Source organism: Procambarus clarkii, chromosome 26, assembly GCF_040958095.1.
Source record: "Procambarus clarkii isolate CNS0578487 chromosome 26, FALCON_Pclarkii_2.0, whole genome shotgun sequence".
NCBI classification, from domain to species: Eukaryota; Metazoa; Arthropoda; class Malacostraca; order Decapoda; family Cambaridae; genus Procambarus; species Procambarus clarkii.
Window position 1 is genome coordinate 11,062,669 of NC_091175.1, and position 13,991 is coordinate 11,076,659.

The 13,991-nt window shown below is 39.3% G+C and overlaps 1 protein-coding gene across 26 annotated transcripts in view; it reads right to left on the reverse strand.

The window, feature by feature from the left end:
• Positions 1 to 4,095: 4,095 nt before the first annotated feature.
• LOC123756780 (scribble planar cell polarity protein) overlaps positions 4,096 to 13,991 on the reverse strand; it is a 261,733-nt gene continuing 251,837 nt past the window's right edge. For 19 of the 26 annotated variants that reach the window (XM_069331884.1, XM_069331879.1, XM_069331886.1 and 16 more), the window contains 2 exons: positions 10,719 to 10,901; positions 5,174 to 5,689 (listed from right to left, as the gene is read on the reverse strand). In XM_069331884.1, the coding sequence (XP_069187985.1) occupies positions 5,324 to 5,689; positions 10,719 to 10,901 (549 nt within the window). In that variant the 3' untranslated portion in view covers positions 5,174 to 5,323. Of the gene's footprint in view, positions 5,690 to 10,718; positions 10,902 to 13,991 lie in introns of those variants that run through there. The other 7 variants (XM_069331892.1, XM_069331890.1, XM_069331891.1 and 4 more) reach the window with 3 other exon arrangements.

Sequence of the window (13,991 nt, forward strand, 5' to 3'; positions counted from 1 at the left end):
CTGAGTGTTTTTGACCGGTCTTAATACTACACAGTCTTCCCAGCTTGGGTGCCTTCTTTTGATAAGTACTTTAAACGGGCTCGGTGACTTGTGTGTTTTACGATTCTTTACGGTGTTTTATCTAGCCAAGTCTAAGATGCACCAGGCATCTGAGACCCACTCAGCAAGCTTAAGAAATACTGCTGGAACAAGTGGACGTTTTAGTATTTTTTTTAATGTTCCTGCAAGAAGCGCTAGACCAAATGGGTTGTAATGGATATGAGGGCCTCCAGGCCACTCCAAGCATAAAGTCTGTTGGACCATGTTATTGCAAATCAAGCCTGGCCTGGAGGTAGAACTACCACCAGAACCCATTCCAGGTATGCTGTCGAGATCACCCAGGGGTCCCAATCAGTCTGCCTTCTCCCTCACTCACCTGGTCTCACCCTCAGGACACTGTACCTCTAACGAAGTTCATCTTCAGATTAATGCTTAAGTAGAGTGGTATTGGTTATTCTTGGACCATTAGTGGTATTGCATGTCCTGGCTTAATTATTTTGCTGCAACAATGGGACAGGGTTCTTGTCTAGTAGTTGGCTTATGTTATCCCTGACCCACAAAAGATGATCTGCTCCAAAGGATTTGGGTTCTTCCACTATGAGCAGTCTTCACACTGCTAAGTAGCAGGCAGGACTTGATCTCTATTGCAAGGCCTGTCATGAGTGTAGTAATCAGCTATTTTAACGTAATGCTATCATACCTAGTCTTGCCTTTGGAGAATGTTGGGACTTTGCACTTTTGCCGAGGGTGCATTTGGGTTCTGTGATTCTTGTTCATGGCTGCCTAAACCATTATGCACCAGGTACTTATGGCTGGAATATGGGGGTTTATCCAGTAAAGTAAGTAATTATGAAAGGAAGGCATCAAACTGGGAAGGCTATGTAGCACCACCAAATGTGCAGAGTAATCATTGGGCACTAAATATCACCAAGGATGCCAATACGAGAACAGAAACGCATGAGGCGAAATATATCAAAAGTATCCGATTCACCAAGAATTCTATCGAGGAACAATTGAGCGCAAGGGATGGTCGGAAAGCAAGACACACGCTCGTCCTGGAAGTCGGGACATTCAACAAGAATGTGCACGACCGTAAGAGGAACAATGCAATTTGGACAAAAAGGAGCAGGGCGGTGCTCCATTAAGTGACCGTGAGTTAAGCGTGTATGGCCAACATGTAACCTAGCCAGAGACGTTTCCCACCGCCGGTTATGGTAGTAGGAGGAAGGCCACAGGAACACACGACTCTTAATAGTACGCAGTTTGCTACCAGTAACAGAAGACCAACAACCCTGCCAATGGGCGAGGATGGAGGAATGAATAAATGGGTAAAAGTCAGAATAAGGAATACCTTTACGGGAGATGGGACAAGTGTGGATAGCTTCCTTAGCGGCAACATCCGCACACTCATTTAAAGACACCAACATGGCTGGGAACCCAGCAAAACTCTGCCGACTGAAATTTACTGGAGATAAGAAACAGCCAATGTTGAATCTCGATGACCACCGGGTGGATCAGATTAAAGGACCCCAAAGCCATGAGGGCACTAAGAGTCAACTACCACCACAAAGGAGGATTGACAACGAGAAAGCAGGAGATAAAGAGCATAGAGAATAACATAAAGTTCTGCTATGAAGATGCTAACCTCCGGAAGAAGGCGACACACACAAGTGTGGTCAGGAAAAACAATAGAGTAGCCCACACCATCAGCAGACTTAGACCCATCGGTGAAGATGGAAACAGAGTGGGAGTGTGAAGAAAAATGCTCAAGGAAAAGGCGTTTCAGAACTGTAGGAGGGGTAAAAGCTTTAGTGGTGCGGGTCAGGGAAATACAAAATTTGGAAAGGGGGACCCTCCACGGGGGGCAAGGACAGAACAATACGAGGAGAAACATTAGTAATACAAACCGAAAAAGAATCTTGTGAGACAAACGTACAGAAAGAGGAAGGTGGTGAAGGGGAACAGGAACTACAGGAGGGGTTATCTTGAGGTTATCTTGAGATGATTTCGGGGCTTTTTAGTGTCCCCGCGGCCCGGTCCTCAACCAGGCCTCCACCCCCAGGAAGCAGCCTGTGACAGCTAACACCCAGGTACCTAACTTACTGCTAGGTAACACGGGCATAGGGTGAAAGAAACTCTGCCCATTGTTTCTCGCCGGCGCCTGGGATCGAACCCAGGACCACAGGATCACAAGTCCCGCGTGCTGTCCGCTCGGCTGACCGGGTAAAAGTCAAAGTGCGACAGGCGAGAGTGAGGATGCTGTAAGAACCATGCAAGATAGGGACGACAGTAGCGATCACGACGGTCCTGGAGAGATAGGAAGCCAGTGTCAGCATACAAGACGAGGGTAGGAGTTGAACGAAAGGCACCGGAGCCGAGGCGCAACCCATTATGGTGCAAAGGATCGAGACAGCGAAAAGTAGAAGAAGCAGAAGAGTATGCAGGGCAACCATAATCGAGTTTAGACAGGACCAGAGAGGAGTGCAAATAGAGAAGCGTGCGCTTATCCGCTCCCCAAGAAGTGTGGGACAAAATCTTAAGTAGGTTAAGGGCCTTAGAGCATTCAACTCGGAGGCAAGAGATATGCGGCGACTAAGACAAACGAGTGTCTATGATTAACCCCAAAAACTCCACGGAATCTTTGTACACAAGGGATGACCATAAAGTGACAAAGAAGGAAGAAGGACGACGTGCTTTAAAGTAAAAGTCATAACACAAGTCTTAGTTGCAGAGAACTTGAAGCCATGATTGGTGGCCCAAGACGACACAGCATCAATCGCAGGTTGAAGCTGCCATTGAAGGAGAGGCGAATCATCACCTCGACAGCAAAGAGTAAGATCGCCGACATAAAGAGAGGAGAAGATGCCAGAAGGAAAGGAGGAAAGAAGACCATTGAGGGCAACCAGAAAAAGAGTAGTGCTCAGAACACTATCTTGGGGTACACCTTTGTATTGCCGAAAAGAGGCAGACAGAGAGTGGTACCAAGCCTAACTCGAAAGGAACAACGAGAGAGGAAGCTTTGGAGGAAGAGAGAGAGATTACCACAAAGGCCAAAAAAACGAAGTTGGGACAGAATATGGTATCTCCGGGTTGTCATAAGCCTTTTCCAGGTCAAAAAGGACAGCAACAACGGAGGTCTTCACAGCAAAAGCAGTACGAATATAGACCTCCAAGTTCAACAGGACATCAGTTGTGCTGCGGCACTTGCAAAAACCAAATTGAGAAAGGGAGAGATGGTGATGGTGTTCCAAGAACCACATCAGATGAACATTTACCATATGCTCAAAAAGTTTGCAGACACATCTTGTTAGGGCAATAGGGCAGAAGTCCTTGGGGGATGTCCCGAGAGACCCCGGTTTCCGAATGGGAAGTACAACGGCATCGAGCCAGTCCTCAAGGACTGACGACGACTCCCAGACCTGGTTATACAGACTTGGTAAATACCGAAACGTGCAAGGAGGAAGATGGCGAAGCATCTCATAATGAATGTCATCCGAGCCCGCTGCCGTAGAACTGCAGAAGGCCAGGGCAAACTGAAGTTCAGAGAGAGAGAAGGGATCATTATAGGGAAGGTGGAGATGAGTGAGGAAATCTAAGGGATGAGATTCAAGAATGGGCTTACGAAGAAGGAAGGATTGAGGAAGATGAGAACCAGAGCTAACCAAAGAAAAGTGGAAACCCAGTTCAGTCGCGACCTGCACTGGGTCTGCTACAAGATTACCATGGAGGTGAAGAACCGGCGAGATATCTGGAGGTCAAGCAAGGTTTTTTTTTTTTTTTTTTTTTTTTTTTTAAAGACCTGGTGCATTTCCTCCTAAAACTTGACTGAATCAGTGCTTAGCTTGGGAAGCTACTGTGGAAGCCTTCCCGGAAAGAATGCAAGTATTGAGTAGCTGAGATGATAAGCCACTACAATAGGCAACTTGCATCAGTAATTCTGCCCTTTCCAAAAGTTAAAGGCCTATTTAATGTCATATGATATTTTCCCTGATTTGAACTATTTTGTACTTCAGCCTCAGTTATAATGTTACCACCATGGATTAAGGATGAAGTGTGTAAAAGTATGCATAACACTTTATTTACAAAAAAGGTTATGATCATTTGTATGAACATGGCCCATTCACAGTTCCAGGTAAGCTGCACAGGTGGGAACTTTTGATAAATCACAGAGAAGAACACTGTCAACTCTGAAATTAGTCAATGGTTCAAATCTTGACAAACTAGGTTCTGTTATCTAATTAACCTAAAGCACTGATACTGTGACGTCCAAAAATTAAAAAAAAATCTACATTTCAGTAAACACTTTCTTCACAGGACAGTGACATAAAAAACTCTTTACTTAAAATTATAAAATAACTACAGTCATTAAACTGATAAAAATTTACTCATTCATAATTTCACATACAAACTACACAACTTTGGATGTTCACATGATAATGATCAATATAAAATCCTTACAAAACATATTTAAGAGGTCCCTAACACTATATTATAACTATATCTCATGAAATATTTACATCTCTATATGTATGTATGTACGAATTTGGACAGTTAAATATAAACTATAGATTGTATATCCACAATATGGGAACACACTTTGTAGCTTGCATTTACATTCACAGAACAATAAAATGTGCTTGACAATGCTTTAGAGCTACAGGCTAAAGCTTTGCAAACTTTTATTCACTATTTAAAAATAGATGGTATTAACAATATGCCTGCTCAATCATTACCAATTATAAATGCATCTACAGTCCATCTGCCGAAATGCTGTAAAACGACATTTTCAAAGCAGGATTATAGGTAACTGATTTAAGGCCTGTATGTTTAAATTAAACAAGGAAATTTGCAATAACAAGATAAATGCTTGGTCATTATAGTTAAAGCTAAAGTTAGAACTTCACTTATGCCACACAACAATTTAAAAGATAACAATAGTAATAATAAATACTTCATAATGTACTCTTGACTCTCAGATTAGACTGTTAAATTTCATTTACAATGCAATTCCATCAGTAAATACTGACAATCGAGATCTGCATCTATGATACTTGGTATGATACTCTTTAAGTAATATGCTTTGATATGTATTTTACCACAACTTTGATTTTGCTTTCCAAATTCCATTTACATCTATGATAACTCCACACATACAACAGCTGAAAGCTATATAGTATAAATCTCTGAAGCTTAGATTGTGACAACTGGCAGAATCATTTACATTATTTACTCAAGGGTATAAAGTAAAAAAACAAAAACAAAAATGATAAATACATCTGTGAATTTAACACCTATTGGCATTTTCATCTGAAGAGGCTGCTGTTTGAGGTAGAGAGGTGCAAACTGGTCGATTAGAGTCGGCTGTAGACAGATTAATGCTTTCGCCCATTATTTGGTCATCTGTTGAGTTTGTAGTAATGTCTACAGTATAATCAGCTGGTGCATACTCTTTAACACTCCCTCTGCTGTCATCCACTTTATCCCCACTAGTAAACTGTTCATCAATAATAACGCCAGTTTCTTGTTCATCTGCCTCAGTCTCTATACTAATTCCAGTGGTCATACCGGTGATTGTTTTGTCTGGATTTAAATTAGCATTCTCTGCATCAGTCAGAGAGAGTGTCATTAAAGTCTCTCGACAAGTCTCCACCTGCGAGGAAAACAAAGTGGTTATAATAACCTGTTATTTAGAAGTGAGACAATTTTAAGTGCAGTTTTTTTTTTTTTTTAAATTTAGAGGTTACTGTATTTTGAAAATTTTACTTTGATAACAAATTTTAGTATTGGCTAGTTATGATGTGCCACCGAAAATAAAATGCCAAGACTGAACTGCACTGAAAATTTCATATCTATATATTTATTCTGATGCATCATTGCAAAATAGGGTTCATATCAATACATGTGAGATTTTGGAAAGATGTTAGACATTGCAAGCTCTATAAATATGGAAATAAATTTTATATACAAAAAACAAGGTGCAAGATCAGACCTATTGTACTAATTTACAGCCTTCACCAAAGCCATCTTATACCTCTTCCAAAAATGCAAATTTGTTTCTAAACTTAAAACTAGATAAAATATAGGCTTTGATAAACTTGCAAGAGACTACAGTACACAACTACAAGCATTAAAGGCTTTATACGTATTTTCACTTCATATATATTCGGAAATTTATGTATACCATTTAAAAAATCTTAGAACATAGCATAGACATGCACTATATAAATTATGATAATATATAGTGTTTAATAATACTGTATATATATAATCATTAATTTATCAATGACAGCTGGTGATAAAATTAATTTCTACTGAATACATATGATCAGCTGTGCACTATAGCACAAGAAAATTGTGCACAACATAGTCATAAGTAGTTCATATTTGATTGACAATTACGTTTTTGGTGTGGTGAACACATCAGAAGTAACACCAACTGAATACAGAAAGGTAACAGAATTGTAACCAAAAACATTGGCACAAGACCCTGATTACAGAATACAGTACTAGATATACAGAACCTTGCAACTGCCCTGCTGCAAAATACATGTTGTGTTAAATGTGCTTTAAAATGTGTTTGCCTCTGTAAATGCAAATGTTTATAGTAAATTCTGAAATATTAAAATACAGCATTTTAAATGTTAATGGAAAAAATCACAAATTTGTTGTACTGTTATTCATCAGACATAAATGAGCGATCACAAAACACTGATCATATGTATGTGGAAAATCCACAGACAAATAGGAAAGGAAGATGAACGTTTCGGCTGTTTAAAGCCGTTGTGAACACCAGACTGACGTTCTGGTGTTGACAACAGCTTTAAACAGCTGAAACGTTCATCTTCCTTTCCTATTTCTTTCTGGATTTTCCGCTTACAAATGATCAGCATTTCGTGATCGTGTATTGAATTATTTATATATTATATATATAATATTGTTTACCTGTCAATTTCAACATTTATAATGATTATTAATTATTCTTTTTTATTGAGGATGGGAGAGGGGGGACATGTAGCCAGTATATATACATGTTATTTTGATATATCTCCCCCCCCATCCCCAGGTTGAATTATTGACCCTCCTCAGGATGCAACCCCACAAGAAGCTAGCTCCTGGGTACCGATTTACTGCTAGTAAGTGGGAAAGGGGCACTAGGTGATAGGAAACGTGCTCAACCATTGGTGTCCTGTTTGGGATTTGAACCCAAAATTCCCAATTAGGTCAAGAATGAACCCGACTGTATTACTGGGATGCTTTATATTTATATAAATTTATTTTATTACGGTATATTACAAAAATACTGTACTCTATTTGGAACTAAATACTGTTTACCATACAGTATTCCCTTCCCATAAAATAGTGGAGTAACAACATATACTGTACATTATCTGTTAATTTTTGTTAAATACAGTAAGTTTAGATATATGCGCAAAACTTTAGGCTTAAGGTAAATGTGACAAATTTGTTCTGTTTAATAACAACTGTTCTATCTGCATATATTCTATTTGTATCTCCTGTATAAGAAAATGAGGCAAACAAAGTGTCATGCATTGCTTTCACATTCAAATTGTACTGACACAATAAATTTAGTAACAAAAAAAGAATTCTGCACTTTGGGCATATTTATTACAGCATCCACAATGTACACTTATCTAATTCATCAACTGGACATTTTTTTTTATTTTTTTTTTGTTTTTTTGTTTTTACAGTTTGTGAAAAAAAAAGACATCATGGGTATGTCAGGGTTATCAACACAGGTATCAATTGATGAAAATCAACTGGTGGGTATATCAAAGGGCAGGAACAAGGCAAAAGGATTTTAAAAGGAGGAAGAAAAGTACAGTAAGAGTGATGAGTGAGAGGTTACTACAGGAGAACAGTGGGCAAGAATAAGGATGCAGGTGACCATGTCAGATCAGGTGCAAGCATGGCAAAAGTGGAACTTAGATTATATACTAATTTATTTACTTTTGTCACTTCAGTATCTAAACAAAATTTGTTATGGAGCATAATATGGCTACTACTGAGGTTATGAAAATTAATAATTAAATATACATTACTGTGCACACACACACACAACTGACAATCAACATATTGGGAGGCCTACAAAGCAATAATGGAGGACATTCGGACTGGCAGATTTGTGAACCTCCTGGAGACCTTCATGTATCAGCATGTTAAACAGGCCATGATAATGAAGGGGATGCTCCTGCAATGCTGGATTTGGCATTTATCAGGAAAGACAAAGAAGAGGAGACTTCGACATTATGAACCTTCATCCATTTAGTAACAGTGACTATGTCCTTTTAGAAATTAAATATGCAGTATGTTATAATCTAGAAGAAAATGAGGAAAGTGAAACAGCCCAAAAAAAACTTGATTAGTTCTTATAAGTGTCCTCTCATAGCAAGGTTCCTTAATAGATTTGATTGGAACAATTTGTTGTCAGGCAAGTAAACGAGATGCACAATAAAGGCACAAAACATTTATATCAGATGTAAACTAGAAAACAGGTTTGGTTCAATAAAAATTGTGAAGGGGCCAGAGAAGAAAAGACAAAATAGAATTGATACAGGAAAAGGTCCAACCCCATCAAACACAGTAATACGAACAAGCATGAAAACTACACTGCAGCAAGAAGAGGCAGAATGAAACTTTCAGAAAGGTATTATGGACAAATGAAAACAAAACCCAGCCTATTCTATGAACTTGTAAAAAGTTAGTTTCATGTAAAGAATAAAGTTCAGAGGTTAGAAATGTAAACCAAATTCAGAGACTGAAAAAGGAATGTTAAGTTCCAAAGTTGTGACATGATCACTACAAACAAAATAGTAATGTGAATCGACAAAATTTGATGGGAATTCTTGCAACCTGCAACTTCAGGAACAAAAATAAATGATAGTTTTCTTTAGCAAACAGAATGGTAGATAGTTGGAACAAGTTAAGTGAGAAGTCGATGGATACCAAAACCATCAGCAGTTTCAATGTCACAAGACAGAGTGCAGGACAGATAAGACACCACGAGTTTAGTTCTCATCCTGTAACTAACCTCCCCCCCCCTACACACACACACACACTAATGTATATTTATAGCCTTCCAACTGTAACTGTATAAACTAATTAATAACTTTAATGACCAAATTTGATTCTGAAGTAACAAAAACAGATTTTATATTGTAATTCATATTGTAATTAAAATGCAGATTCCCATTAAGCATGCCCTTCAATATTGACAACTTCAGCATAGTGGTGACATTGAAATGTCAGAGTCGCTGAAGGTGCTGGCGAAGGCCTTATAAGCTGATGAGGCAGAGTCTCCAGCTGTTTTGGTTTACAACTTGGTTGAGTGCGTAACTAGTGTACCACAGATTACATCACATCTCTGTGATTTGATGCACCAAGATGGTCCATGAGAGTACTTCCATAACTTTAATTTTCAAGCAGTGCAATGAAGAAAATGAGGCTCACTAGTACTGATTTTAGGATCCTAGGTCCTGTTAAGTGTCAATTGAAGTGTGCCAAGAAGCAGCTACTGAGGGTGATGGGGTGCCCAGCCATCATCACGGTCTACACAACAGGTGAGAAAGAAACACCTGCTTCTACTCCTGCTACCAGTAAGGAAAAGCCAACATGGGCATTGATGGGCACAGGCTCAAGAGAATATACAAGATGTGTTGGCAGCACTTTACCAGTGGTATAAATCATTCCTAAGCAATGGTTTTCACCTCTAAAGGTAAGGGGAGGATATTTTTCCTGTGGTTTCATTTTTAATAAGTAGTCATTTTTAAATAAGACAAAACAAATTGTGTAATTACTAACAGCAGTATATAAAAAGTGAGCCACACTCGTGATGTTCCATCATCATCATCCTAATGTATGGTGTTCTTTCGTGGTTTGTGCATGTACAGTAGGTCTATATTGTGTTTGTGGTTTGTAGATATATTTATAGTGTATGTGCAGGCGATGAGTCACAATAACGTGGCTAAAGTAAGTTGACCAGACCACACACTAGAGGGTGAAGGGACAACGACGTTTTGGTCCATCCTGGACCATTCTCAAGTCGATTGAGAATGGTCCAGGATGGACCGAAACGCTTTCGTCCCTTCACCTTCTAGTGTGTGGTCTGGTCAACTTATAGTGTATGTGCTTGTGGTTAGTTCATGTATATGTGCATACATGCATGTACATTTTTTCTTTCAACTTTCAATGATGCACTTTTTTTAATATTCTGTCCAATAATGTAAATGCAAATTTTTAGTAATTATTTTTTACTCAAATGTATACTAATAACTTATATAAAAAATGTATACTGAAATACTTTATTAATAAAAATAACTTGGTTATATGATCGAGTAACATTATTTTTTATTATACTGTAATTACTTTACTGCTAATGCTCACAATGCAAAATGAACCAAACACAAATGCAGTTTGACAGTTATATATTAATCACAATTAAGTATGTGGTATATATAACTACAATACTGTATCTACAATTCCATAAATACCAACATTTATGGAATTATTAGTAAACAAATTCCAAATATCTAGAATTTCCATTAGTATTTAATTTGCAACGAATAAAAGGCAGTTTAGTGACGAAAAGCTTAGCCCACAGATAAATCTCCTCCCCTAACCCTCGAGTAAGATTATCATCAGTCTGTGGGGGGGGGGGTCACCTCTCGCTCAATGATGCGCTCAATTGTCTCCGTGGTTTGTACAGTCACATCTCCTGTATCAGGATCCAAAACAGGCACAGTTCTGCGCATCACTTTCTCAAACAGGACACGATCCCTCTCTGCAACGATCTTCTCACTTGGCTCGGTGACCACAATCAGTTTGGACCACTTGCGTTTCAAGCTCTGACCCAAAGTAACAAAGCTGAACAACGTACCTCACAATCTTTAAGCTAATTATCACTTGCTAAGATTGATTACCAAATAAATATTTTAAGTTAATATTTACATTTACTTCTGTATTAAAATGTTTAACTAGATCGAAATCTAAACAGTCATCACCACCATAAAATGTACAGTGCAATATTAAAATGCATTATTAATTAATCCAACTAGTAACAAACATCTTTATAATTTACAATTATATTAAAACACAGACATGTACACACATTTTACACGTAATCACATTTATAAAGACAAAGATATTGATACACATCTTCCTCACTCTAATACTGTTATTTTATTTATATATAATTCTGATAAGCATCAAGATAAAAAAAATATTAAAAAACATGAATGCACATGCACACACACGCACAACACAGACACATGCAAAACACATTTTTATTCTACTGACAAGAAGGAAAATTCACTAATTATATTTAACTTTGATATTTAATTTCTGTAAATATGCAACTGCACTACCCCAATAAAGAAGGATGTAACTATATTACAAATTAGAAATAAAAGGCCATATGGCTGGATTGAACCATCATACAGAGGACCTGGAAAGGCAAGCCTTTGAACAAGGATTTGGAGAAATGAGCAACAAATAGAATCCCAGCCCCAATAGAACAAAGATGCAACATGGCCATAGTACAGTGCATAACACCTCTGGAGTTGAAAAACACCCATAACAGTGAAAGAGGGTTTAAATTGACAGAAGACGATAGTGTAGGTAGCAACGAGAAAAGTAAAAGGTGTCAAGCTAGAAAAAATACCAACTACAAAAATCATAAAGAACTGATGTTAAAGAAAAAAAAGTGGAAGGCCTGACCAGCAACCACACAGAGCAGCTGCAAAAGAAATCTGCTTAACTTGGCAACAAAAAAACCCATCACCTGACTGTAAATAGGAGGTAGGAGACAATGCCCAGAAACCACATACATAAAGACAGGTAAAAAGATGTAAACCATTGAGGTCAGGCAAGCCAATGAACTTTGAGAAAAGGTGGAGGCTCAGGAGGAGGAGTAGTTGAGAAAACAAGTGAGAAGGGCCATGAACTAAGACTAATCCAGCTAGCCAAACGGGAGTCAGCATACAAGTGTTGCCCACAAAGGGCTGCTAATTAGTCAACATAGGTAGAAGCAGCTGAACCAGAGAAAGGGGAAACAATCCCATCACCTGCAGACCAAGGAAAATGCAATCTATTCAAATGCAGCATGAACCAGAACTGGTAACCAATAGATTGGAAGCTGACACAAACTGGAACTTTGAATCACACCTGCAGGGGAAGATAAGGTAAGGTGATGTTCAGCAGCTCTTACCAAGATGGGAGATAGAGAAAACCACCATATGGAGTAACAAATGCCAGGGATCCTCCTCTGACAACCTCAATACTGTACTTTTGTGACCTTTCTACCCCTCCCCTCAGAGAAAACAAGGACCCAAGAGGAAGCCAACAACTCCTGCAGAGCTCAGGGGATTACTAGAGAACAGACAAAAAAAAGCAGGTATAGTAGCCTAGCCCCCCCCCCCCCAACATTTCTAGAGGGAGGCAGCCCCTGATGCCAACCCTGCAGCAGACAGAACAGCAACCTCAATTTCAGGTCAAGCTCGGCAAAGCTGCCATCCTCAAAGACACATTCACCTGGTTGTGCATTACATTATTTGAAGTGAAAGGCAATTGCAGTTTGTAGTGAAACAGAAAGATGAGTGACAAACAAAAACAGCTGTAAGATGCACAGAAAGTGGATAATCAACAGAAACAGTGGGATGGCTGATGGTTAAAGAAGCAAATGACCAGTGTGGACTAGGATAAATTGACACCAACAGACCCGTAGTCTGAAACAGTCATGAAATTGAAGCTGGTCAAGGTTGAAATGGCAGAGGAAATCTATTAACATGTAGCATATGAGTTGAAGAAGAAATACACCTAAACTCAAACAGTTGAGGAAGAGATTGGTATCTGCATCACCAGTCACAGTCGGGAGGGAGGTACGAAAGCCTGTATCATAAAGACCGGTTACACAGTGACCACAGCCCGAGAGGTGGCTGCGTGAGAAAGCAGCTCAGCAAAATTCAAAGTCCAGCATAGACAAACGGTACACAGTTGATAGGTGGAAGGACCCCAGAACCCAGAAGGCTGCATGATGGAGGAAATATGAAAAGTCATCTGGATCTAAACACACCTGAGCTCACCTGGAGAATGCAAACCACAGTCAATTATGAAACCAGATGGGGAAGCCATAATAATCCAGCCAAAGATAGATACAAGACATTAACCCTACAGGGATGAGGGACTCTGACCACCTGAATCATCAGAGGTGCAGGTGGACTGAGTGAAGGGAAAGCTGCTTGGCAAAGCACACACTAACTGCACACACTCCGCAAATAAGGGTATAAGCAATACTGAATCATGACAAAACATGCGCATATTTCAAGTGCAGCCTTGGCTAAAGTGAAAGGCCTGTAACACGTACAAGAGTATGGTCAACATGGCAGGCCAGGTTCTTACTGTGCACAAACCCCCACAGTATTTTGTGGAAAATAATATCTTCTCCCCATCAGAAGGCTAGCAGAGAAGAACAAATTTCAAGCACTGCCTGGTGAAGTAACTCAAAAGAAGTCCCTTGTAGAAGAGGCTGCCATCTACCCCCTTCAAAGCAGGTGTGTCTGGTGGGGTCTAAGGCAGTGCAAGCCAATCCTAGGAAAAGTAAACCTGACCATGGCCAGAACAAAACAGGATGCTTGGCCAGACACACACACACTGTGGGTGGCATAAACACACATGAAGCTTAAATTAGGACAAAGCAATGGTTCATAGCAGAACTAATGTTTCAGGGCAAAGCCAGCACCACTTAGCTAGCTGAGAACAAAAAGTAAATATCAAATGAAGGTACCAAGCCCAGAAGAATATACATTACAGCACCGTGTCACACAATATTAAAATATTCTCTGATATCATTCAGGATGCTAATGTGAGTCATGTCAGAGGATTCAAATTCACCAAGGACTTTTACCGAGGGACTAAAAGAAACAAAAGGGGAGCAAAGT